The sequence below is a fragment of the Acanthochromis polyacanthus genome, chromosome 15 (assembly GCF_021347895.1).
Source record: "Acanthochromis polyacanthus isolate Apoly-LR-REF ecotype Palm Island chromosome 15, KAUST_Apoly_ChrSc, whole genome shotgun sequence".
Taxonomy (NCBI): Eukaryota; Metazoa; Chordata; class Actinopteri; family Pomacentridae; genus Acanthochromis; species Acanthochromis polyacanthus.
In genome coordinates, this window is record NC_067127.1 from 24,219,061 (window position 1) to 24,246,820 (window position 27,760).

The following is a 27,760-nucleotide window of genomic DNA, read 5'->3' on the forward strand; positions in this document are numbered from 1 at the left end:
AACAGGATGAGCACTGCAATAGCGATACAAAATGACCTCCAGCTGGTGTGAATGTCTCTGATCAAACAATCAGAAAGAGATGTAATGAGAGTGGTCTGAAGGCCCGGCGTTCTCTAGTGCCTGCTGTGCTCGCTGACTGGCACCGTGGAGCTCGGCTGGCATTTGCCATAGAACACAGGAATTTGCAAGTCCACCACTGGTGCCCTCTGCTTTTCACAGATGAGAGCAGGTTCACCCTGAGCACATGTGACAGGCATGAAAGGGTCTGGAGAAGCCGTGGAGAACGTTATGCTGCCTGTAACATTGTTCAGCATGACCGGTTTGATGGTGGGTCAGTGATGGTGTGGAGAGGCATATCCATGGAGGGACACACAGACCTCTACAGACTGGACAATGGCATTCTGACTGCCTTTAGGTATCAGGATGAAATCCTTTGACCCATTGTCAGACCCTACATTGGTGCAGTGGTCCTGGATTCCTTGTGGTGCACGACAATGCCCAGTCTTATGTGGTAAGAGAACTCATGCAGTTCCTGGAGGATGAAGAAACTGATACCATTAGCTGGCCCCCACGCTCACCTGACCTGAATCCAATAGAACACCTTTGGAACATTATGTTTTGTTCCATCCGACACCATCAGGTTGCTCCTCAGACTGTCCAGGAGCTCAGCGATGCCCTGGTCCAGTTCTGGGAGGAGATACCCCAGGACACCATCTGTCGTCTCATTCAGAGCTTGTCCCGGCATCGTCAGTCATGCATACAAGCACATGGAGGCCATACAAACTACTGAATACCATTTTGAGTTGCTGCCAAGGAATTTCAGCAAGCTGGACTAGCCTGCCACATCAGTTTTTCACTTTGATTTTGGAGTGTCTTGAATTTAGCCCTCCTGGGGGGTTGATAATTTTCATTCCCATCAAACAATGTGGCACTTTTCATTCCTAACACATTATCCAGTCCATATCAATGCTAAGATCCAGTTTGTTATTTCCCCGTATTGAAATATGATGTATTTTCAAAGTGTTCCTTTAATTTTTTTGAGCAGTGTATTTTATTAAAGGTCGGTTGCTGAGCTGAAGGAGGACACCAGCGTGCTTTTGCACATTAAAGAAAAAGACTGTGTGGCCCTGGAGGTGCGGTACCACAGGACCTGTTATGCACAGTACACAAAGTTTTTGTCAAGGCCTATGGAAACAAGTACTGCAACCCCAGATGAAGCGTGAGTTATTACAATGCATTAACATTTTATTACACATTGTACATTTCAAAATGAGGCATTGACAAACAACATAGTCTAAAGTTTGTTTGACTGTAGTTCCAAAAACCTATTTGATAATTTTATTCAGGAAAAATTGGCGGAATAGACAAGCTTAGATAATCTTGATTGGATGAATATGTAAATATGACATGGCTGCAACAGTTTACACATGGTTTGTGTGTGTGTGCGTGTGTTTTTCAGAACTGAAACACCCTTCACTGACAGCTACAATTTCTTCTGTGAGACTGTCATCCGTCAAAGGATTATAGTTGACCAGGAAGTGCTGCGAATGGACAAGCTACGAAAGACATTCGTGGACATAGTGAAGAATCAAGAGGGTCTTGATGCTTCAAAATACAGGTAACCGAAATATCATGTGTCTCTCTCATGGTTCTTGTAAACAAAAAAAGTAAATACTACAAGGTTAATTGTTATTGACTTATTCTCACAAAAAAGGGTATGCGCGTATTTTTATGTAAACACACACGTACATGCGCACACACATACTCATCTTTCCTCATATTTTTTGTGTTTCAGGCAGGATCTACTGAAGAGGAGGCTGACGCGTGACTTCCCGCAGCTCACTTTCCACTGCCCTGCCAAGAGAAACATCAGTGAACTTGTTTTTGTTGAGACACTGTCAGCTGATAGACTATTACAAAAGATACCTCCACAGTCAGGTACATCTACCAAGTCTACTGAGGTAAGCCAAGCTGAAAGCCAAACTGAAAGTGACACATGGCTAGCACAACATCTGGATGACTAAAAATCCTGCCCCGATAGTGTTTTGCAGGTAGTCCACTGTAGTTGCAAGACAACCAAATGTGAAACTGAAAGATGTTCTTGTATGTCTGCAAGACTGTCTTGTACAGATGTATGTCGGTGCCAAGCATGCGAGAATGTTTCAAAAGAAACAGAGGACAGAGCTGTATGGGATGATGACCTTGATGAAAGTGATATTGATGAGTAATATACGCACCATGTCACCATGTATAGTTTTTCTTTTTCTTTCTTTATTTTTTCCTATATTTGTATGTGTATTAATCCATATTTTCATATTCAGAGACACTGTCGTATTTGAATAAAATGTGAATGACTCTGACCTTTTGTGCATTTATTTTTTTGTCTTATTCCATTTTTGCCATTGTTCTGATTTAGGAGGGCGTGGTAGCAATTCGGTTGATTTTTAGCCATTTATGGCCATGGTGTGCATTTTTTATTTTATATCTTTCATTACACAGTAGGTTGTGATATTTTTACCTCCGCCAAGGAGGTTATGTGACACCCGGCGTTTGTGTGTCCGTCTGTCCGTCTGTCTGTCTGTCTGTCTGTTAGCAAGATAACTCAAAAGCGCCTTCGCAGATTCACATGGAATTTTGAGGGGATGTAGACTATGGTAAGAGGAAGAGCTGATCTGGAAAGGATCCTGGATTCTGGATCACTTTGAATTTTTTAGTATGTTTTAGTATGTGGTCCAAAATAGGACAAAAACATCATAGGTTAGTATGTCGTCCAACAAATTGGAGCAAGGTGTCCACATAGCTCAACTGCTTAAGAAGGTGATTTGTAAACAGAACTGTGTCAGAGACGCAAGTTTGATTCCAGCTCATGATCCTTTACTGCATGGGTTTCCTGTTTTCCTCTCTATCCTTGGCGGAGGTCTGCACTCTCTGAGTGCTTTTCTAGTTTTAATATATGACACATAAGCTTTTAGCTAAATGTACTATATATTTCATTGTGCTGGGTGCAAATCACTTAAGTTGAAGTGTTTCCTTCAAGAAATTAGCTACATTTCTCACTCTGAATTCACCTATGTGTACACTAAGGCACCAATACTTGTTTCAAATGTTTGGTAGATGTGTTTATGACATTTGATAAAGATTTTGTGTTGCCAGAATTAACATAGCACTTAAAACAAGCAAAAACAGCAGCACCAGATTTTTGTTTTTTGGGTATTCTCATAAAGACAGATTTCTGGCTGGTGACAAAGTTCGGACAAATATTCTGAGTAGAACTTTTAGCCCAGAGTCTCGAAGGGTATTGTCTATGAAAAAATGCATTGAACACGTAGATCCAGCGTAGTGGAGCAAAATTCACTTTCTAGGCACTTTTTCCATGGTCCCAATACAACCTAAACGTAGGTTCTGTAAGTTTCACACCGTTTCCGTGTAAAGTCCTGCACATCTTCGCCCTGGACATCTGTGAGATGCATATAGCATAGTTTTGATCCTTTTTTAGTAACTTTTGAGGGCGGTTTCCTTCTCTTTCTTTTCTTTTCGTCATCTTCGCTGGTATCTGTGCTAGATACAGTGGACGCCATGTTGATACCACGGCAAGAGGACTCGGCTCCTATTGGTCCACGTGACCAAAAACCGCTGCACGCACTGCAAATCCTAGTCTGCCCGTGTAAATATCACTATGCCACAGTAAAAAAAAGACCGACACAAAAACGCTAATTATTAAAAAATGACTGGAAACAGTGAGTAGAAACTTTTTTTGAATACTAATTAGCAATAGATATATCTTATAAAGCAGAGTTCATGTAGATCCACGTGAGTGGAACGAACCAACACAGTCTCGTTCAGCCAATACAGCCTAAGCAGTGCACATCACAAAAAGACTCAAGAACAGCTCAAGGAACATGACCAAGAGGTCAATGTATCACCTCCAAACTCCTCAGATAGCTATTTGATCAAGCATCCACTGGACATGCAACCCATGTAGGCCTCTTATAAAGGTTCCATGTGCAACCATCTACAGTTCAGGGCTGTTTTATCAGCATGAGGGTGACCGATATAATATTAGGCAGATGGTTTAAATGTTGTGGTTAATCTGTGTTTGTAATCCACTGTTAAGCACAATAAAATATTCGTCAGAACAACATGTCTTTTAAGTCCGGGTCAACAAACCACTTACACCGCCATATATCATAAATATGTACACTGCTGTTCAAAAGTTTGGGGTCACTTAGAAATATACTTGGTATTTTTGAAAGAAAAGCATTTTTTTTCAATGGAAACTCCTGATTTTTAATGGAATATCTCCATAGGGGTACAGAGGAACATTTCCAGCAACCATCACTCCTGTGTTCTAATGCTACATTGTGTTAGCTAATGGTGTTGAAAGACTCATTGATGATTAGAAAACCTTTGTGCAATTATGTTAGCACATGAATTAAAGTGTGAGTTTGGAAAACATGAAATTGTCTGGGTGATCCCAAACTTTTGAACAGTAGTGTACATAAACAATAACAAAAATCAATGTAAACCAAACAAGAACATTTTAACAATGCCTAAAAAAGTGAAAATAATAAATAAGAATAAAATTTATATATGTATATAAAAATATAAACAAAACTCAATAAGGTATATATTGGTGGGATGTGTAAGTTTGAATTATTCTGATCCGTATCGTATCTTATAACTGCTACCAGGGATTGTCTCCTTGATAAAAACAGTTACCCCTGGTTGGCTTCTAAAATAAATGAATATAAGAACAAGCCAGTCTTTTGAACGGCTCTTTGAAAGGAATGTGTCCTCAAGATCCAACTCTCTTCAAAGAGTCCTAAATCTCCACTGTGTAAAGCAGATTCAAAGTTAGATATTTTTCTGAGGAGCTACTGAACTACACAACTGAGCTAAAAAGAGGGTAAATATTAGACTTCATTAGGATGCCGTACACCCAACTCCAGATTGATGCTAATGTTTTATCCACAATGAATGTGTTGATATGCAACAATTTGCCGACATGTTAGCACAAAATATGTTTTAAACCTATACTTTCTCAGAAAAACAAACAAAAAACAAAAGCAAAAAAGAACACCAGTATTTGCTTGAATTTTCAAAGGTTAAATGCAGTCTAAACTTTGCAAAATAATAACTTGATGCTAGAGTGTCTGTGACGTTCCACGTCCCCACCAAAAGGGCGGCAGCTGCGGCAGTTGTGGAAGCTAAAACTCGGGTGTGGGAGGAGTTCGGGGAGGCCATGGAGAAGGACTTTCGGGGGGCCTCGGGGAAGTTCTGGCAAACCGTTCGACGCCTCAGGAAGGGGAGGCAGGGCTTCGCTCAGGCTGTGTACAGTCGGGGTGGAGAACTGTTGACCCGCACTTGGGATAGAGCACTTTCCACTAGAGTGGAAAGAGCACTTCGAGGAACTCCTGAACCCGGTAAACACGTCCTCTATGGAGGAGGCAGAGGCTGAAGACTCGGGGGGATCTTCGTCCATAACCGTGGCAGAGGTCACCGAGGTAGTTAAGAAGCTCCTCGGTGGCAAGGCGGCAGGTGTGGATGAGATTCGTCCCGAGATGCTGAAGGCTCTGGACATCGTTGGACTGTCTTGGTTGACACATCTATACAATGTCGCGTGGGCATCGGGTACAGTACCTGTGGAGTGGCAGACCGGAGTGGTGGTCCCTACTTTCAAAAAGGGGGACCGGACAGTGTGTGGCAACTACCGCAGTATCACACTTCTCAGCCTCCCCAGGAAAGTTTACTCTAGGGTGCTGGAAGGGAGGCTCCGACCGATAGTCAAACCTCAGATTCAGGAGGAGCAATGCGGATTCCGTCCCGGTCATGGAACAGTGGACCAGCTCTTTAACCTTGCAGAGCTGCTGAGGGGGTCATGGGAGCATGACCTGCCTGTCTACATGTGTTTTGTGGATCTGGAGAGGGCCTATGACCGTGTCCCCCGAGGGGCTTTGTGGGGGGCACTGCGGGCTCGTTGCTACGGACCGTTCAGTTCCTGTATGACCAAAGTGAGAGCTGTGTCCGCATACTCGGCACTAAGTCACACGTTTCCAGTGGGTGTTGGACTTCGCCAGGGCTGCCCCTTGTCTCCAATCCTGTTTGTGGTTTTCATAGACAGGATTTCAAGGCGCAGTCATGGTGGGGAGGGTTTTCGGTTTAGGGGCCTCAGGATCGCATCTCTGCTTTTTGCGGACGATGTGGTTTTGCTGGCGTCCTCAGACTGTGACCTACAGCACGCACTGGAGCGTTTTGCAGCCGAGTGTGAAGCAGCAGAGATGCGGATCAGCACCTCCAAGTCCGAGGCCATGGTTCTCTGCCGGAAACCGGTGGATTGCTCCCTCCGGGTTGGGGGGGAGTTTCTTCCCCAAGTGAAGGAGTTCAAGTATCTCGGGATCTTGTTCACAAGTGATGGGAAAATGGAGCGAGAGATGGACAGGCGGATTGGTGCGGCGTCAGCAGTAATGCGGGCATTGTACCGAACCGTCATGGTGAAGAGGGAGCTGAGCCGTAAAGCGAAGCTCTCGATTTACCAGTCCATCTACATTCCAACCCTCACCTATGGTCATGAGCTTTGGGTAGTGACCAGTTGAGGTGGTTTGGCCATCTGATTCGGATGCCTCCAGGGAGACTTCCTTTGGAGGTTTTCCAAGCACATCCGTCTGGGAGGAGACCCCGGGGTAGACCCAGAACTCGCTGGAGGAATCATATATCTCGTCTGGCCTGGGAACGCTTCGGGATCCCCCAGGAAGACCTGGAAAGCGTTGCTGGGGGGAGGAACATCTGGAACAACCTGCTTCGCCTGCTGCCTCCGCGATCCGGCCCCGGATAAGCGGAAGAAAATGGATGGATGGATGGATGGATGGATGGATGGATGGATGGATGGATGGATGGATAGACTGTGAATGGAGGTCATTGTTTACCCATGTGAATGCCCAACATACACAGTAGCTGCAGAGTAATATGAGGACAGCAGATTATATTTAGCACCCAATATACCAGCAATATTTCACATCAGAGTCAGTCCTTTCAATGTAACTGTAGTCAAGCAGTCACACTGATTTCATCTTTGGTAGACTTGTTATATGCAAATGTATACGGTGACAAAAGAAAAGCTGCTCTGAACTTGTAAACCTTGTAATAAGTGGTTAAATGTGGCGTCCAAAATTCTAGAAGCATTTTGGCTTATTTAGTTTTATATGATTCTCCTCTGGCAGAGTAAAAACTGCACTGTAAATAAATAATCCAATGGTTTGCAGTCATTTATGATACAGTGTCAAATAAATGGCAATGATGGCTGTTCTTTTTAAAAATGTTACTCTGTTCTTATTTTAATTTTGGATTTTCCCTTTTTCTATTTATCCCATCTTTGGAATAGCTCAATTCCCTCCTATTATTTCCACTCCTCTCTGCCACAGCCACTCCTTTTGGCATCATGGATGCCTCCAACTGGGCTGTGCTTTTATAAAAGCGATATTGCTACTTTGAGAATTTAGACTTTTGTGCTGTTATTGCAGTCAAAGAGGCTAATATGCATTATTAAGGTCTGGGACATATTAGATTGAAGTCAACAGTTCTTGTAGTCAACATGTTGAATGTGGGAGAAATAGGCAGGCGTAAAGATCATACTGCATCATGTTCTTAGGACCACACAACCAGGTCTGAGTATCTCCAAGACAACAGGGCTTGTGGTTGCTCCTGGTCAGTGCCTACCAACACTAGTCCACAGAGAGAGAAACCAAGAACAGGGTGTTGAGGGATGTGTTGGAACAAGTCTGATCCGCAGTGGCTGCAACTTGCAACTTCCAGGTCTTAAAGGATCTGCTGCTAATGTCTTGCTGCCAGTTACCACAGGACACCTTCAGACGTCTTTTAGAGTCCGTGTCTGTGAGCAGCATGCAATGGACCAGCAGCATATTGGGCAGAGGTGGTCACAATGTTTCGGCTCATCAGAGTATCTGCCTTTGACTTTTTGGAATTACTTCAGTGAAAACCTGCAAACCTTTAGCGTCTTTGACAAAAACAAACGGAAACAGACTATGACAGCTTAAAAATATTCTGTCATGGTGCATCAGATGATGATTTGTTGAAATATGCAGCGTATATCTGATCTGCAGCCTTTAAAACTTCTCCAGCTTTCCTCCTCATGTTTTCACTTATGGCACTGCTAAGAATAGACTGCAGACCAGACTACAATATGCACTGTGATAGCAGTGGAAACCCTATACTCAACCAGAGGTCACAGAGTGCACAAGCAAGGGCTCGTATGAGTTGAGAGAGCATGTATGAGTTTGTGGGGCAAAATATAGGCTACATGTGTGTTAAGTCGGGTAATGTGTGGGTCTACTTGAGTAGGAGTGTGTACGTGTGTGTCATTATAGAGTATGATGAGCAATCATCTGCTCAGCAAGGCCAGGGTGGCGTGCCGGGGGTCAGATCCTGGGCTTAGCACTGATGACCATGATATTACCATGCCATGCAGAGAGAGAGGAAGGCAACTCTTTTAGACCAGCTGCTGTCGCCATGGTTGCGACCACCAAGATCCTGACACACTCCACCTTTGAAAAGCAAATTGTTACACAAGAGGAAGAGCTTGACACTCAGTATAAATAAATGCTTCCAAACAAGGTTGCACAAGCCAAAAGACATAACCAAGAGGTTGTGGGATAATGCTATTTTGAATTCAATGTGTCCCAAAGGATCTTGTAAATGATGACTTGGATATTGTTTTTAGTAATAACTAAAAGCAGCTCCATGTGTGAGGAGTTTAGAGGGTGGTGTCTTTTTTGGGGCTTTATAGAACCTAAAATGCAAATGCTAAAGTGTAATAAATGTATTAAATCCCTCGCCAGTTATTGATTCAACCCCTACAAAGTCATATCAGTGTATCAAAATGACACATTTATGAGTTTCCCCTAAGAAATTAGTCCCTTCCAACCTTAAGATGTCTTAGGTGTAAGTCCACATTCATTGTTTCCTGAAGAATAATGATTGAGAAAGCCATGAACTGTCCAGTGACAGTATTCACCTGTCACTCAAAGCAGCAATGACCTTTATTATGCTAAACTTTCAACCTAAATACAATTAAATTAATGAGCTTTATATAAATTCACCCCCTGTACAGTTGTCATGAAAGGGTAAACTGGCTGTAGAGAACACAACTTATTTTGGATGAGGCTAGAGAAGGTTTATTTCTGCTGTAAACTTTTTAACATTGAGGTCTATGGGGATTGGCCCGACTTTTAGTGCCACCTTCATGTGGACATTCGAGGAACTGCAGTTTTTGGCACTTTAGTGTTGCCTTCATTTTCCATATACTGCCTGGTAGCAACTGTAACCATAACTTTATAAATGTCAGTTAACAGCAACTAAGTAATAATATCTTATCAGTCAGTTAAGCCTTTAATTTGTCAGCAGATAATTTGATATAAGTAGGTTTCATTGAGGTAAATTATACTAAACCTTTGGCATAACTCAAAGTTGAGTGAGCCGATGCCATGTTAAGTATCCCCAACCCTGTATAAGTTGCAAAGTTGAGCCCTGGAGGTATCATGAGAGGTGTCGTGAGGGAACCAAGGTGAAGAGAGAGAAGAAAGTTAAGATAATTATACCATGCCACCTCCAGGCCATTTCCTCCCCTGTGGCAGTGGATAAGGGCAGGAGAGGGTGGGGCCAGAGTATCATGCTTGAGATAGAGGAGTGCCTTTGAGGACCACAGGAGGCCCATGGAGTCAATAAAAGGGTGTCAGAGTGGGGGAGGAAAGAGGACACCACCTCGGGAGTCTGGAGCAGGAGGAGGCATCCAGACAACAGCTCTACAAATCCACCGGCCCTCCCTGCCAAACAGCTGAACCTCGAAAACCTCACGCAGGGCAGGCTGCCACACGCCACCATTATCTCAATCACTCTACAATAAAGCTGACATTTATATGGAAGCATGACAGACACAGGAAGAAAAAAAAGTTCAATTGCATTGAAGAGCTTCAGTCAGAAAGTACCTCCTTTTTTCTTTTTTACTACATTTTAGCCAGTGGGACTCAAAGTTTTACGGTAAATCTTGCAGAATGGGACATTTGCTGTGTCCAGGACAGCCTTTCCAGTTCTGACCTGGGTCTCTTGGCTTTCTATCTCGAGATGAGAAAGATGAGCTTCCCAGAGCGCAGGGAAATGTGACGTCTTGGATGAGTTAAATATCATTAGAGAACACAGAGTACTGCTGCACATGGGCACTGAGAGGGTGGTACCGCATACTGCACCAAGCGCTGAGTCATAATGGGCCCAATGGTTCCCACTTCACCCTGCAGTCTGGCCCGGTGGTCAGAGAGACAGACTAATCACTAGAAAGGTTGAGGTTGTAACTGCATGATGAAGAACAGCCATAATCTGCTTGAGTAACCATGTGCACTGTCCAAGTGCAACAAGCTGTAAATCAGTCTGAATAAAAATGGAAAAAAAAGAGGATTTAGGCTGAAAAGCTTTAAAGAACAAGACTCAAAGTTTGAAAGAGGACTAATGAGGTTGTAATGAAGAGAAAACAAAACTGAGACAACTTTGCTATACTTCCATTTGGGACTGTGAAAGACAGTAAAATTTGGCCTGAGGGTGGTGCCAAGTGGAAAGGCCAAGTTTATGCCTAATAATTTATCAAGTCTATTTTCTGCTGCATTCATGTCATCTAGGAGGAAACTCAGTGTTGATGAATATTCCTATGAGAAGCATTTAGACTGCTGGACACCTCACAATGTCCATTGTTCCAAATAAGTGGAACATTCAGCAGATACCAAGCAGTTGTTACACACAAATTTGGTCACATGGCATTAAAAAAAGGGAATTTAGAACTAATTAAACCTAAAGATTTGAGTGAATTCCTTATTTGCCATTGGGAAAAGGTGTCAAAACTGTTAACTCAGATGATATATTAGCATCTTACAAAGTTGATATAGCTATGCAGATGTGTTAACAGTTTCCAACAATTGCTGCTATTTGACAACTTAAGTCCATATTCATTCTTCTTCTAGCTCTGTTTTGGTCACCACCATCTGCTGAAAGCAATAATCCTTTTTGTGTTCTAATCTCTCCCACCAGACAAGCATGTGCTTCAAACTGACTGTTGCTTTTTACACTCAGCGGCTCTGGGCCTGTGATTGGTTAAGATCTTCTTTTTTTAAGTCTGAAAACACAACCAAGAGTAGGTGCAGAGGTCTAGTTTTTTTTCTCAGACTATTGGTATTGAAATGTGCTAAAAGGCTAGTGTTAATTTCTTGCCCAGTGATGTGATATAAAATACTGACACCTCAGCTTTAAACCAAAATAATCAGCTCAAGTGTGCTAAACTGCTGCGTAATAGTAAAGTTAACTTCAAAATGGATGATGATTCCCTGTTGGGTTTTGGAGTTTCTGTTGATTGTGAGTGATTGTCAACTCCATTTGTTCAACCAGTTGATATCAGTATACACACTAGGATGGGGTCATCTCTGACGGCTGTGACAAAGCCTCTGCATATCGATGGTAACACACCTCTTCAATGTAGCGCTGAATTCTGATCAAGCAGCAACAACCATGGCTGATTACTGAAGTACATTAAAGTGCGATGCCACTGTGGGTCTCCAGATCTCTGACTTTAATAGGCTCTCATTGAAAAAACATTGACTTTTCCCACGGAATACTGAATCAATATATGTTTTTAATTATGAACTTATCTGCAAGTCATTATGATATCATTAGCTAGATTCAGTCATTTAGATCACTATTCTGGTGGTCCTTTAAACAAAATTCCACATTTGAATAAATATTAGGTCTTGAAGAGAGGCATGCCTGTGGGAGTGTGACTGGGTTGACAGGCCTGGCCAGGAGAGTCATTCACAAGGAAACTTGGTTTGCATGAACATTGCGATATTATGACTTATTTCATTGCCATTCACCTCTAGAATAATCAGTACTTTTTCACCAACAGTTTTGCTGTTTGTTAGCTTGTTTTATTCACTTTGTGGTTCACCCTAATTATGGCTTTGGATTATTGGACTAACAGATACTTAGAATATTGTGAGATGCACTTGTTACAGTAAGTCAATGTTCATTTTCCTAATGATTTTCAATTTCAATGCACTTCATAGGAAGCTTTTTTTTAGTGTTCATTCAGATGTGCATAATGCCCCTTACCTGTTAGCTCTGATGCTCCACTCCATTTGTCATATTTGGAAGGTTGTGGCTGCAAGCGGAAAAGATGCTATTCACCATAAAGCCATTCTTCAGGCTTCAGTTCAGCTCCAGTGCTAATCAATGGGAAATCTATGTCAGTCTTTATATTCTGTTGATGAACATGATTGAGGGAAGCAGTCACTATCTTTAAAAATGTATCAGTTTAGCAAATTAGCTTTAATGAGGGTAAACTTTAGAACTACCTGCCTGAGGAGATAAGGCTTGCGGCGTGAGTAACTTCTTTTAAAGCACTTCTTAAAATGCTAAATATTCACACTCATTTTACCCTAACCCTCAGTACAATGCTCTGCTGGGAAACGTTCAGTGCTACTTTAACCACCCACCTAAGCATTGTTGCAAACCAAGCCAATGGCAATGGCACTCCTCGCCGGTAGCAGCATCCCCCATCAGGATGACGATCCCTGCCACACCACAAAAACTGCTCAGGAACCACTCGTCAATAACACATCAAAAAGCATGAACTACTAACCTGGCCTCCACATTCACAGATCCCGATCTGATCCAGCATCAACAGGACGCTTTGAAACAAGTCCAATTCACAGAGGCCCCACCCTGCAGCCCCCAAGAGCTGCTGCCAGCGTCCTGGTGCCAGACGCCACAGGACAGCCCAGAGGTGTCATTCCCAGGCCCCGACAGCTCAGAGCTCTTCTGGCGACACAAGAGGACCCACACAATATTAGTCAACTGGTTACTCACGAACTTCCATTAAACGTACATGGAACATCAGCATTATGTGTCACACTTTATATATTTCTGTTTCAAAATGCGATTGTTGGTGTTTTGCTATGTAGTGTCATTGATGATTATAAGGATGCTTTTGTTTCTTTTGGGATTTTTTGTATTATACATATATATTTATTTTTAGATAGATAGATAGATAGATAGATAGATAGATAGATAGATAGATAGATAGATAGATAGATACTTTATTTATCCTGTGGGAAATTCATTCACCAGCTTACATACAACAAAAAGGTTAGTAACCAGATTACCATTAGCATATAATCTAAGATATGCTCTACAATACTATAAACAAACAAAAAACAAACTTCTATTTTTAATATCTATACAGATATTACAAGTGAACCCAAAGTCAATATACAGTATTTAAAGGCATAGCGATTTAAAATGAGTAAACTAAGTAATGTGTATAGATATTTAACAATCACACTGGAGCAGTCCTACTGTGATCAGGACTGTGACCCCCCCAACCACTCAGAGGCCTGAAGCCTGAACACGTTCCTCTACCAGATCACAGTCGTGTGCAGAGGATGCTGGAGAATCTTCTCTGGAGGCCTTTCTCTCTGCTTCTGAAACCAGAGAGTCCAGCTCTCTGCCCACCACTGGGCCAGCTCTCCCCACCAGCGTCCTTCTTTTTTGTGCTCCCTCCCCAACAAACTACAGTATAAAAAGAATATCGGACATGACAGACTGGTAAAACATCAGCAGCAGCTTCTTACAGATGTTAAAGGACCTCAGTCTCATCAGGAAGTACAGACGACTCTGCCTGTAGATGCTGTCTATTGATCTGACCAGTCCAGTTCATTGTCCCAGGTACTTATAGGTCCTGATCACCTCTACATCAGTGCCCCCGATGGAAATGCTTTTGGCATTTTTAACTCTAGATGCTGTTTTTTGTATTTCTGTGCCAGATATTGGTCTTCTTGTTTTCATGTGACTGCTCTTATGATTATTTCTCTGACCTCACACAGCTGGGCCAGCAGGCTGCTGGATGGATGGGTGGGGTGGGGTGTAGAGAGTGAGCTGGGGGGAGTTGAGTTACATTCCTTCCATCGGGGCTGTGTGTCTGCCAACCGGGTCACTCCCAGTTCAGTCCCGGGAAATTGGGAGGGAAGAATTTCCTCTATGTGTCCATACTGGACACGGCCGCAGCCACACTGAGGCCTGTGTGCACCGAGGGCACATGTGTGTGTGTGTGTGTGTGTGTGTGTGTGTGTGTGTGATGCTTGAAACTTAGCACCCAGTATAATATGACTTGCATGTTATTTTTTTACACTGTAGGAGATGTGAGCTTGTATGTAGAGTGTAAGTGTACACGTGTGTACTGTATCAAATTGTGTGGGCATGTGTGTACTCCACCTCAGCTTTATCTGCAATATTTTTCACACATTACTGACTATTATGCAGATTGAATTACAATGTGCAAGAAAATATTAGCATCGGACAGACCAGTGATCTCTGCAAGAACTCAAGCCAACTTTCTGTATGTTTATTGTTCTTTTCTAAAAGGCCTCCCTGCATCTTCTGTCTTGCTCTCCACTTACAGAATATCTAGATGCTTCCAGAAGACTCCTACTCCTCTGGCTTTGGCTGCAACCTTACTAACAGAAATGCAGAAATACACACAGAAAAGGGGCAGAGTGTATTCTTTGGATTTAGCTGCATTAAACACATGCTGCTGTAGGTCAGTGGAAACAGCTCAGGGAGGGTTGAATATGAAAGTTGCTGCAGCATGAAAGGACCTTTGCAGATAAATGTAGACACACTGGCATTAGCCTCGAAAGTCTGCACAGGGCAGCTCATGCACAAGCTATCAGGCCCACAACATCTGTAATTGATCATGACTGTTCATACCTTTTGGTGAATCCTCATCACTTATGTGTCTTTGTGAGGTTCTAATAACAGAGAGAGAAAGCTGACTGAGGAAGGCCAAGGGAGTGTGTTGATGCATTTTGACCATGTTAGTGGTAAAACAATGATAATGATATAAAGACAGAGAAAATGTTCTTAAAGCTGCAGTAATCAAAGTTTTTATCTCAAAAATAAATTACATAACGTGTAATGTGACGGGTTTGCCTTGTAGTGAAAAACTTATGGAGAACTATCACTTAAGCTGTTAGTTTCCTCAACTCTACTGAGCATTTTGACTTATTTTAGCTCACTGTTTGGTGTTATGCTCTTTGTCCTCACTGCTTTGGTTGAGTTACATTGTTCTCATCAACCTTATTTTCAGAGCAAAATCGCTGAGATAAACTGATTACCTGCTTAGCACCAAACAGCAGACAAAGTCCAGGAGTAACTAACTCCAGAGTAGCTGCAGAATGGAGCATAGATTTTAATATGTATTCACTACCATTGGGGTTGGGGATGCTTAGAAATGTCCTTATTTTTGAAAGAAAAGATGTTTTTTTAATGAAGATAAATAAATCAGAAATACAGTCTAGACATTGTTAATGTGATAAATGACTATTCTAGCTGGAAACAGCTGGTTTTTAATGGAATATCTCCATAGGAGTACAGAGGAACATTTCCAGCAACCATCACTCCTGTGTTCTAATGCTACATTGTGTTAGCTAATGGTGTTGAAAGGCTAACTGATGATTAGAAAACCCTTGTGCAATTATGTTAGGACATAAATGAAAGTGTGAGCTCTCATGGAAAACATGAAATCACCTGGATGAACCCAAACTTTTGAACAGTTGTGTTTATTATATTATATTTGTATTATTGTCATTGTTGTTGTTGTTATGAACTATATGCTGTTTTGGGGAAAAAAAAAAGGATATCCACGGATGCCAGGTCTTTAGATGCTACACAGTGATGGTAATGTATGTAAGTTATTCTCTATTATTATGTCAGTTGTTAAACGGTTCGTGAAAGCAATACTACACACGTGGACAAAATTGTTGGTACCCCTCAGTTAAAGAAGGAAAAACCCACAATTCTCACTGAAATCACTTGAAATTCACAAAAGTAACAATAAATAAAAATTTATTGAAAATTAAATAATCAAAATCAGCCATCACTTTTGAATTGTTGATTAACATAATTATTTAAAAAAACAAACTAATGAAATAGGGCTGGACAAAAATGATGGTACCCATAACTTAATATTTTGTTGCACGACCTTTTGAGGCAATCACTGCAATTAAACGATTTCTGTATTTGTCAATGAGCGTTCTGCAGCTGTCAACAGGTATTTTGGCCCACTCCTCATGAGCAAACAGCTCCAGTTGTCTCAGGTTTGATGGGTGTCTTCTCCAAATGGCATGTTTCAGCTCCTTCCACATATGTTCAATGGGATTCAGATCTGGGCTCATAGAAGGCCACTTTAGAATAGTCCAACGCTTTTCTCTCAGCCATTCTTGGGTGTTTTTGGCTGTGTGTTTTGGATCGTTGTCCTGTTGGAAGACCCATGACCTGCGACTGAGACCAAGCTTTCTGACACTAGGCAGCACATTTCTCTCCAGAATGCCTTGATAGTCTTCAGATTTCATCATACCTTGCACACTTTCAAGACACCCTGTGCCAGATGCAGCAAAGCAGCCCCAAAACATTACTGAGCCTCCTCCATGTTTCGCCGTAGGGACAGTGTTCTTTTCTTCGTATGCTTGGTTTTTGAGTCTATGAACATAGAGTTGATGTGCCTTACCAAAAAGCTCCAGTTTGGTCTCATCTGTCCAAAGGACATTCTCCCAGAAGCTTTGTGGCTTGTCAACATGCATTTTTGCAAATTCCAGTCTCGCTTTTTTATGAGTTTTTTTCAGCAGTGGTGTCCTCCTTGGTCGTCTCCCATGAAGTCCACTTTGGCTCAAACAATGACGAATGGTGCGATCTGACACTGATGTACCTTGGCCTTGGAGTTCACCTTTAATTTCTTTGGAGGTTGCTCTGGGCTCTTTGGATACAATTCGAACGATCCGTCTCTTCAATTTGTCATCAATTTTCCTCTTGCGGCCACGTCCAGGGAGGTTGGCTACTGTCCCGTGGGTCTTGAACTTCTGAATAATATGAGCCACTGTTGTCACAGGAACTTCAAGCTGTTTAGAGATGGTCTTATAGCCTTTACCTTTAAGATGTTTGTCTATAATTTTTTTTCGGATGTCCTGGGACAATTCTCTCCTTCGCTTTCTGTTGTCCATGTTCAGTGTGGTACACACCTTTTCACCAAACAGCAGGGTGACTACTTGTCTCACTTTAAATAGGCAGACTGACTGATTATGAGTTTGGAAACACCTGTGATGTCAATTAAATGACACACCTGAGTTAATCATGTCACTCTGGTCAAATAGTTTTCAATCTTTTATAGAGGTACCATCATTTTTGTCCAGGCCTGTTTCATTAGTTTGTTTTTTTAAATAATTATGTTAATCAACAATTCAAAAGTAATGGCTGTTTTTGATTATTTAATTTTCAATAAATTTTTATTTATTGTTACTTTTGTGAGTTTCAAGTGATTTCAGTGAGAATTGTGGGTTTTTCCTTCTTTAACTGAGGGGTACCAGCAATTTTGTCCACGTGTGTATGCAGGAGAAAATATTTCTAAAGCAATGGGTTTATGGTTAATGTTAATATAAGTTTATTTTGTAAGTACACCATGACCCTTTAACATTACATTTCCATGAGACTTTTGAAGGAATTTTAAAGCATCATAAAATGGATTTTTATGCAATTAGCTCCTACCCTGTCAGCGCTCAGACCTCTGAGGGGAGATATTAAGAAGAGTAAACAAGGGAATGCATTGTAAATTTCATTATTGATGTGTCAAGAAAGTGCCATGTCACATCTACAAAAACAGATTTCGCTGATAAATAATAAAATTAAAATAAAACTGTAATTACAAGACTAACATGCTGTTTATTTCAATTGGATATTTGGGAATTGTTAGGAGACAGTAGCTTGTGTCTATATTTGGCAGACTGAGAGCAACATTCATTTTAAGTTGTATCTCTGAATATCTACTGAATATTAATACTAATAATAATAATCTTTAATTCTAGAGTACTTTTAATAGACAGATAAAAACACACTTTTGTGTATAAAAACCAATACAGCGCTGGAAAAAGTAAAATCCATATTCCAAACTTAGGTTAATAAAAAAGACAGTTCAAAAGAAATTGAAATTCAAGTGAATTCAGGAAATCTAAGTGTTTTAAAAGAGTTTTTAAAGAAGAGATTTGAGAGCTGTAAAATGAGGGTGAATGTGAATCCAATATTCCGTCTTGTTTTGGTCTCGAGCACCAACTGAGAGAAATATCCGTCTCTTCAGCTGCTACATGCTCCACGATGTTCACAATCATGGCGCTAACTTTGTCTGTTTACTATTTGGACTTGTCTTACAACAAAATTTTGGAAAAAATATTCAAGAAAAAAAGAATCACAAGACCAAGACTCAAAAAAGATTTAGAAGTCACTTTTCCGTAGCTTGATGGTTTTGCAGAGTGAGTAACATCAAGGTTTTTTGTCATTATTTTTTGATCGAAACAGAAAAATTACAGACATTGAAACCAAAACAGTGAGTTAAGAGATACTACATCATTATTAAAGATGTGAGGTAAACCGTGTCTGATATCATTTATTTATAAGTTTGTGATCCTGACCCATTTTAGGTATGTGCAGTAATGTTATGCATCACTGAAAATGATGTATTACTTGGTAAACCTGGAGAAAGGAGGTTTGGTATAATTACAAGCATCATCACAAGCATAATACTACCTCAGTTCCATTATTCTTATGTTAATCTCGTGCTTTGTGTGCATTAAGCTAAACTCCTGAAGACCAACATCTGCAGCAGAGAGGAGGACATGTGGTAACAGTCACTTTTAGACAGGAAGTCTGGGGTTTCTGTGAAATATGGTCTTGATTTCGAGATATAAAAATTCCATACATTAAAGGAAACCCAAGCAGCTGTTGTCCTCTAACAAGTGAAAAGTAGTCCATAGATTAAAAAACTTCATTTTGCAATCAAAAACCTTTACCTTTGCACCAAAATATATAAAAAGTGAATGCATTTTTAACCAATTTTTGTTTGTTTTCTTAGAAATTGTAGGTATCATTGAGATTAGGAGAACTGGAGGTTCAAACAGAACACACAGACAGACACTGGGGGGTTGTGGCTCTGTCGTAGTCTGGGACAGGAAACATGTGAGCAGAATATGGGATCTGTACAGGACTTGACACACACACACGCGCACACACACACACACACACACACACACACACACACACACACACACACACACACACACACACACACACACACACACACACAATACAGGCAGGATGAAGCTCTTCCAGGACACACAGGACTTGGCCCTGGCAGACCTCATGTCACAAGGAATCAGATTGTTCTGTGCAGCCAGCCCAGAACAAGGCGAGGGACTTTCTCAGGGAATCTAACAGTAAAGTTGGTTCAGTCTCAAGGGTTATTTATCAATTCAACCAGAGAATTTATGTGCAACAGATGATCCTGTGGGCCTGCTTCTACAGTGGGTCATTCAATCACTGCGTTTTGTCCGTTACACTTTCCTGGCGAGGGTCCTGGTTGGACAGAGCTACAATCTACTGTATCAGTGTGACACATTTCCAGTCTGCATTTGAACTTGTGATTCACTGGTTCTTGGGAGTCCCATGTATCGCTCAGGTCAAAAGCCTTTTTATATTACAGAAGAAGTGGCAGTACTACTAAGAATTCAGGTCTCAAACACACACTATTACTCTAAGTAGTGGTAGAAAGTAACTATATTTACTCAAGTGCTGGACTTAAGAAGAACATTAAGGTACTTGTACTTTACTCAAGTACATTTCAGAGTGAAATGTTGTCCTTACTATATGTAGCCCTGCGACAGACTGGCAACCTGTCCAGGGTGTCCCCTGCCTTCGCCCCAAGTCAGCTGGGGTAGACTCCAGCCCCTCCATGACCCTAATGAGGATTAAGCGGTATATAGATAATGGATAGATGGACGGATGTTGCCCTTACTCCTCCACTACATTTATCTGACTGCTTTAGTTACTGCCATGATATAGATTTTTCAAAATGACTTTTGAAATACGACACATTGTTAAAGATCAAACCAGTGGTTTCCAACATTTGTGGCCTCTTACAAAGAGCACTGTGTAGTGCTGTGTATTTCAGATGTCTCTGATTTGGCAACAGCTTCAACAAACAGGGCTTTTTCCCTCCAAATTTCTCACATGGTTTAATTTCAAAAAATGTTTGAATGATATCTCAGCAATCAAAGATTAGAGAAAAACTGAACACATCTGTGTTTCAGAACTTTGTTCTTCTCCTTTCCTCTCCCATTAATCATCTGATAGGAACTCATTTATCTTCTGCTTCTGTGTATAAAACCGGATGTAAACTAGTTCAAACCTGCAGCACCACAAGCTGCTGACGCACTAATGCTTCTTTTTTAATAATCTAATGATGTCATATATAACACTGTGTCAGTCACAGTACCTTTCCATTAATTCTTCAACTACATTTTACAAGTAATATTTTTAGTTGAGTAGGAGTTTTCATGCAGAACTTTTACTTGTAATGGAGTACTTTTACATTCTTCTGTCAGCACATTACTTTGATAAAGCATCTCAGTAGGAAAATCTAATCTGATATAGTACCAGCCATCTTCGCATAAGGTGTGTGTGCTCAACATGTGCAGTAACTACGTACAGCTGCCACTATATGGATACACACACACAAGCAAATAGCATTGTTCAACAAATATAGCGCATGATGAATTACTCTCATTTGAACCCTGATAAAAAACCAGCTGCCTCCCTCCAGCTAGGTGAGCTGCTTTCCGTGCTGTCCTCTTATGACTCAGTGCTAAGTGGGACGTTAGTGGGTGTCTTCCTAGTATCACACAGACTGTATGAGGGCCATTCCTCCACTCTGACCCTGGACCGAGCTCAGCATCATGGGATGTTTAGATAACAGACGGGGTCCTGGGAGGTTACACAGGAGTTCAGCTGAGTTAACCTATCTGATGGAGTGAAAGGCAGCAGCAGCTCACCTGAAGGGGACTGCATGCTTGTGGAGGACTGAGGAGAGATACACACACTTCATTTGTTTTCAGTTTGCCACATGCTGACATAACAGGGCCACCTGGTGGACACATGGGTTGTTAAATCTCACCAGCAATAACAGAAAATTAGAAAAAAAAACAATCTGTAACATTAGATATTTTGCTGTGTCAAGGTCCCCATTGTAGTCTGAAGGACTTCTGTCCCTTCTATGCGAGTTAATATCTCAGATAAACTGAACTTTATTGCAAGAAGCTATCATAAGAAAACTGAGTATAAGCAACATACACAGTACACAGTTAAATGAAATGACCTTTTTCCATCCATTTCACAGAGCAGAAATAAAAGTCTTAATACTATACTTAATACTGCAGTAGTCTGTTATTATACACAGATAATGTACATGAGTCCTGAATGAGCCGTTATGCTAATTATACATAGTATAGTGTAGGTGATAATTATAAATTGAATAGAATATAATTCTGTATAGTGCAGGGTAAGTGGCAGCTAAACATGGAATAGAACATAAATATCTGTGATACACTGTAAATAATAAATAAAGCAGTGCAATTAAAGTGGTAATTGACATGGTACATATTTAATCACATAGAACAGTGTAACAGTCTGTAGTGGTTGTGTATATTATCATGTACATATATAATGTGTATTGTGTGTATTTCTGAGTTTGGAGGTGATGGGTGTGTGCCTATATGTGTGTTGTAGCTGCAGCATGTTCAGCAGTCTGACTGTCTGTAGAAAGATGCTGCAGAACCTTGATGTGAGGGTTCTGATGCTGGCAGTCTCTTTCCTGATGGGAGGGAGACAAACAGTCCATCTGAGGGTTCGCAGGGGTCCTTCATGATAGAGGTGGCCCTACGTAAAGCAGTGTTCCCAGATGTCCTGGAGAGCCAGGAGGGAGACACTGATGATTATATATGCACAAGTTAATTCAACTAAGGCATCAGAGATCTTAACTGGATACTTTAATGATGTCCATTAGTGGTTGCAACATAATCATGCTGCAATTAAACTGAAAAAAATCAAGCCAAAGTAAAATATTGTTCATATGCTTCTCTGTTATTCACAGGGACCACTTGAAGATTTTATGATGAAGATGAACAAGAAATAGAGGAAGGAGAGATTTCCATTTGTTAGGAATAATATAAGAGCCACAGCTCAAATTTGATAAACATGTGAGGAAGATTACAAAAACATACCAAAGCTAAGCTTAGTTGTTTCAGATTAGTCAAACACTATACACCTACTTAGGCTGCCCTGTTATTTAAGCACTCTATGATTGTCTCTCATTTTTGATGTTTTAAAACAATAAAGCATCGGCTACAGAAACACAATCGGCTATTAGACATCTTCTACAATCAGGATCTGACAGGAATGAATGAAAGGTCAGAACAGTGGCATCACTGTCACATTCTGAAAACATGCAGTAGACTTCGCTTTGAGAACTTCAGTCATTTTTGTTTCCTCAGTTTAGTCTTTTATTGCAGCAGGCCCCAGAGCCTCCTTCCACATCAAACGATAAGACAGTAACAGAGTAACATCATTCACTGAACTTACGGATACACCAGTCAACGGTTTGGACACTCCTCATTCAATGCTTTGTATTTGTTTGTATTATTTTCTACATTGTACATTAATACTGAAGATGAACACTTTTGTTTACAACATAATTCCATATGTATTATTTTATAGTTTTGATGTCTTCAGTATTAATCTACAATGTAGAAAATAATTAAATAAAATTACTGAATGAGAAGGTGTGTCCAAACTTTTGACTGGTAGTATATACATACTTACAGATATTAAATCCTCCATAACAAAGCTGAAAAGCTGTGATGACACAAACTTGGTTCTGTTAAGAACGTGTGGCTTTCTGGTGTGCTCTTGTACTCCCTCGTAGTCCAAAAATAACACCAGTAGAGTCTATTCAAAAAAGGTCATTGTCCAAACTCACAATTACGAACGAAATCATCAATTTATTTACCTTCTGGAGTTCATCAAACTTAACAAAGATCAAAGTCTTTCCAACAGTCTGTCACGCCACGCCACGGTCAAAAACAATTCACCTCTTCTTTGCGCCACACCTATGGCAATTAGTGTGGCCTTTAAATACACAGGTAACTCGTCACAGCACCACTCGCTGGTCACTAACTGAAATGGCTCCAACAGGCTGCATAAAAGCAAACTGGAGCTGTCGCTATAGTTTTGCTGATTTGTAGTTTTTGCTCTCACGCATTTTGTTGTGAGCCTTTTATTCTAGGTCTACGTTTGCAGTGTATTGTGGTTTGTTGAGTATGAAAAAGTTTTTTAACTTTAATTATTTCGAACAATCATTTGTTAATTTACAGATTGTGTGTGAAAGGTAAGATAGGGACAAGAGTTGAACATTAGTTGTAACCTACATTAGAAAAGCATTTTTCTTGCAAGACAAAATACTCCAATTAAATATCTAATTCTGATTTCAGTGGCATCAGACCAATAGAAACATGTGGTGCCCTCTGCAGTAAGAACTCCATTGGCCTCCGCATAGGTAAAGGTGAACCAGATGGGTGGGAGGTGTGACTTTATGTGTAGCTGTGTCCATGTGGGGCAATCAGAGCTGCAGTAATGGCCCAGGTAAAGGTAGCAGGAAACACGGTGAGGAGCCTCCAGGACTGCTCAGACGTTTACTCTGACATGGTGACTGTCAGCTCCAGTGCAGGTGAGTAGAAATAACAACGTAACACTTCATAACACAGCCTGTCATTTTCGGTCTAATTTTAAAAGTTAGAGTCGTGTTTTCATCCACTGTATGTGCATTCAGAGAGGAACCAGTAGGTATTTTATTGGTGTCTAAATTATACCAATAAACGAAACTGTAAATTTATCGTTAACTGGCAGCAAAATGACTACACATGTAAAAATAGTATTTCTCTGTTCATGGAAATTATGTCATCCACAGTTGCAACTGCAACAACTGGCAGACTTGTAATAAAATGCTACTTCCCTGTCTTTTGTCATTGCTCATGCATGTTCTCATTAAGGTTTCTTATGAATGTAATGTTAAATTTATTTTGTCTTTTACCGTACCATAAGTTAAGATGGAGCATGATGGTCTAAAAGCTGTTTAAAACATTTGAATATGCTAAATAACAACTCAGAATATCAGCATTTCCAAAGCTTTGTACTTTCTAATCTTTATTTCAATTTAATTCTCACTTATAAGAATCAAAATATTATTAATAATTAAGAAGAAAAAGCAGTTCTTGTCATGATGCACACAGTTTGAACACCAACCATCCATTTTTTTTTTGTCTTCTGTGTCTCCTCCAACAACAATGACAGGAACAGACAAGGTCAGCCCAGTCTGCCGTTTTGACAGATTAGTCACTCTGTTAGCGATTGTGGTTATAATCTTGGTCAAATCCCCCAGTTTCTGGTATCTCTTTCTCACGACCTTGTGTTTGGCAGCTAAAGCTCTCTGGCTCTCAGGTTGCCTGATGGCAGTGGGAACCACAAAGTCGGTGTAATCCTTCTTTTTACCAAACATTCATTGGTGAATTGCACTCTTAGACGCTAAGACCACTTTTTTGTATCATGCCAAGGAAGAGAAGAAATAGGAGCTGGAGAATTGTTTCCTAAAAAGTGAAGGTCTTTTAGCATCCATGCACAGCCTCATACCACTTATTTTTTTCCTCACTCCTGAAAACAGATATAGGAGAGTCGGTGAGGAAGGGGGCATTGTGTGAGACTTCCATGGCTACAGGCCTCAGCAGGCGGAGCAGGGCCTACCCGTCCCCAGCCAGGAGACGCCACCGCACCACCTTCAGCCACAAGCAGCTGGAACAGCTGGAAGTGGCTTTTGGACAAAACCAGTACCCTGACATCTACTACAGAGAGGAGCTGGCTCGCATCACCAAACTGAATGAGGCTCGCATACAGGTGGGACAGACCTCAGCCTTCAAGCATTTCTCCTGCAATGTGAAATTTTTGCAGCTGATGTGTGCAACTTTAAATGTAGAAAAGAGTCAGCTATTTCATGGATAATTCAACTACCATTTGCTGTGAGCCTTTTTCAAAGCAGGGAAAGAACAGAACAGCACAGGGAGGCAGCATGACCAATACCAGGACTTTAAACCAGAGGCGTCTAAATGGAGTTCAGCATCATTAAGATGCACGGCCGTTTAAAAGTTTGGGGTCACCCAGGCAATTTCTCACTTTTATTCATGTGATAACATAATTTTATTCATGTGATAACATAATTTCACAAAGGTATTCTAATCATCAATTAGCCTTTCAACACTATTAGCTAACACAATGTAGCATTAGAACACAGGAGTGATGGTTGCTGGAAATGTTCCTCTGTACCTCTATGGAGATATTCTATTAAAAATCAGCGACTTCCAGCTGGAATAGTCATTTACCACATTAACAATGTCAAGACTGTAATTCTGATTTATTTAATGTCATCTTCATTGACAAAACAGCTTTTCTTTCAGGACACCCCAAACTTTTAAATGGTAGTGTAAATGCTGCATTACTATACATTATATTAGGATCACCATGACCAAATTTGGCCAGCTTGCAAAAATGCTAAAAATGTAGCACAATTAAAGTAAAAATAAAAATAAATTATGATGCCCTATAGAAATGGATATCTACAATATGATGCACTGCCAAGATGATTATTTTGTTTTTCACAGATGCCTTGTGGGTTTTGGTTTACTGGACAAAACAAGTAATTTGAATTAAAATGTTAAGTATTTGACAAATACCGCATTAAATGTTCTTATAGTGTGGTCCTATATTAAAAGCACTGCCTAGTTTTGCACTTTAAGTAAAAGTGTTGGTAGGAGAGTTCTCAAACTTGAACTGTAAGTACAAGGAGATGCCATGGCCTACAGCAGTCTAGGTCTGTAGCAGCAGAACTAAAGGATGTTTAGGGTCACACGAGCCTGCATTATTGTACAATAAGGGAAAGCTTTAAGCCTCATCTTAAAAGCAGAGAGGGTGTCTGCCTCCTGAACCAGAAGAGCAGCCTGATGGCTGAATGCTCTGCCTCCCATTTCTACCAAAAGGAACCGTGTTCTGTTGGGATAAAACTGTACAATAAGGTCCTATCAAGCTTGGCCATTCAGGCTCAGTATATCTGCATAAGAAAAAAGTTGCATACTTTCCATAAAAATGTGCAAAACCATCTCTTGAATGGCATGAAAACAGTAGCTGCTTTCATTCGCTTCATTTTATTTCATTTAAAACCTTGGAGGACACATTAAAGAACAGTCCTCATTTTCAGACACTATATAGCACCTAACATAAAAGAAAGCATTGCCATAGCTACTTCAGATAGAAACAGAATTTAAAATGCTATAAAAGAGACACAAATAAATAAAATAAGAATAATCTGAAAAAGAACAATGCATGTGGCATTGATGTGAGATTTCAGGAAAACACATTTGGCTCCATCTACTGTAGTTCAAAAGGAAAACCAGGCCGTTTTTAAAAGCCCACATTTACACTATACAGATTTGTATCATACTGCTAGCTGTTCCTTCTTGTAAAAGGTGTAACTAATTGTTCTGCTCTGCGCCCTGCTCTCGTCTCAGCAGGTGTGGTTTCAGAACAGAAGAGCCAAACAGCGTAAGCAGGAGCGGGCCTCGCACAAAGTGGTCCCAGTGGGTGTGATGTCGGGCCACAGGGGTCTGCTGGGAGGGATGCACGTCCAGCCCTCCATGGCTCGACAGTACTACCCCCAGCCCCTGCCTCACATCCCCCGCCTCTCCCCCTTGCTGCCACCGTCTGGGCCGTACTCCCGCCACCCAGGCCCGGTCAGCCAGTGCCCCTGTCCCAGCGCCGCCCCACAGCCCAGCTCCCAGCGGCAGCATGACGACTGGTACAGCCCCCTGAGGAGCAGCCTCGCCTCTCCCATGTTCTCACTGGCCTCCATGCAGCCTCTGGACCCAGCATCCCACTGGAGCTAAGAAGGGAACCAATGTTGCATTAAAAATACTGCGGAAAAAATTACTTTTGATACACACAAGCAGTTCACTCTGTTTCACTGTTGTATTTTTCCAACTAGACTGTAGATGAAAATTTGCAGCTTCCTAGTCACAGCTTCTCTAATCACTAGGGCTCCATTGAAACAGTTGGAGTGTATGCCAGTCTTTGTGCATTTGCATTAAAAATGTCTTTGAGCTTGTTGGCTCCTTTTTGACTTTATTATTTAATTAATAATTGTTATCTCAAGGTCCACCTGCTATATATTTTTTATAAAGCTTCCTGCTGAATCTCGTGCATAGTACAACACTTAAAAGTTCCATGATATTAGCTGCAGTATTTCTATAAAAATGAGAAAGACGCATCTGACAGCTCAGGAATTAACCAGTTGTGTTTCCATTACATCAGATGAGATTACAATTGACTTCATTTCCCAGTATCCTACTCTAATCTTAGTTTTAACCTTGAACCAAGTCTGCAATCTGAAATATACAACAGGAGTGAGTATAGTGCAGCTGCACTGAAATGCCAAATGATTCTAACTTGTATCACCTTACAGTAACGGCATTACTTCTAAGTTTAAAAGAAGCACATTTGCTCTCCTGTAAAATGAAAAACCAACAGGTTAGATTTACTACATTAAAAATATAGGCCCCACACTAGGAACTCTTTTAAGGAACTTTATATGTTCACCTTTATTTTTGATGACAGATTCAGTTCTAATATGCATCAAGGATACACAAAATTCAAAAGCAATGTTTTGCAATTCTTCAGATCATTT

At 40.9% G+C, this 27,760-nt stretch overlaps 1 protein-coding gene and 1 long non-coding RNA gene across 2 annotated transcripts; both read left to right on the top strand.

Moving 5' to 3' along the window:
* Positions 1-1,228: 1,228 nt before the first annotated feature.
* Positions 1,229-2,360, top strand: LOC127537516 (uncharacterized). The gene is made up of 2 exons (XR_007947231.1): positions 1,229-1,618; positions 1,796-2,360. It is a non-coding gene; the product is annotated as an uncharacterized LOC127537516 (long non-coding RNA).
* An 18,096-nt stretch (positions 2,361-20,456) lies between these two features.
* prop1 (PROP paired-like homeobox 1) lies at positions 20,457-27,181 on the top strand. The gene is made up of 3 exons (XM_022192095.2): positions 20,457-23,704; positions 24,695-24,924; positions 26,592-27,181. Exons 1-3 carry the CDS (start codon positions 23,611-23,613, stop codon positions 26,961-26,963), a joined length of 696 nt encoding a protein of 231 aa, XP_022047787.1. The 5' UTR covers positions 20,457-23,610; the 3' UTR covers positions 26,964-27,181.
* Positions 27,182-27,760: the final 579 nt, after the last annotated feature.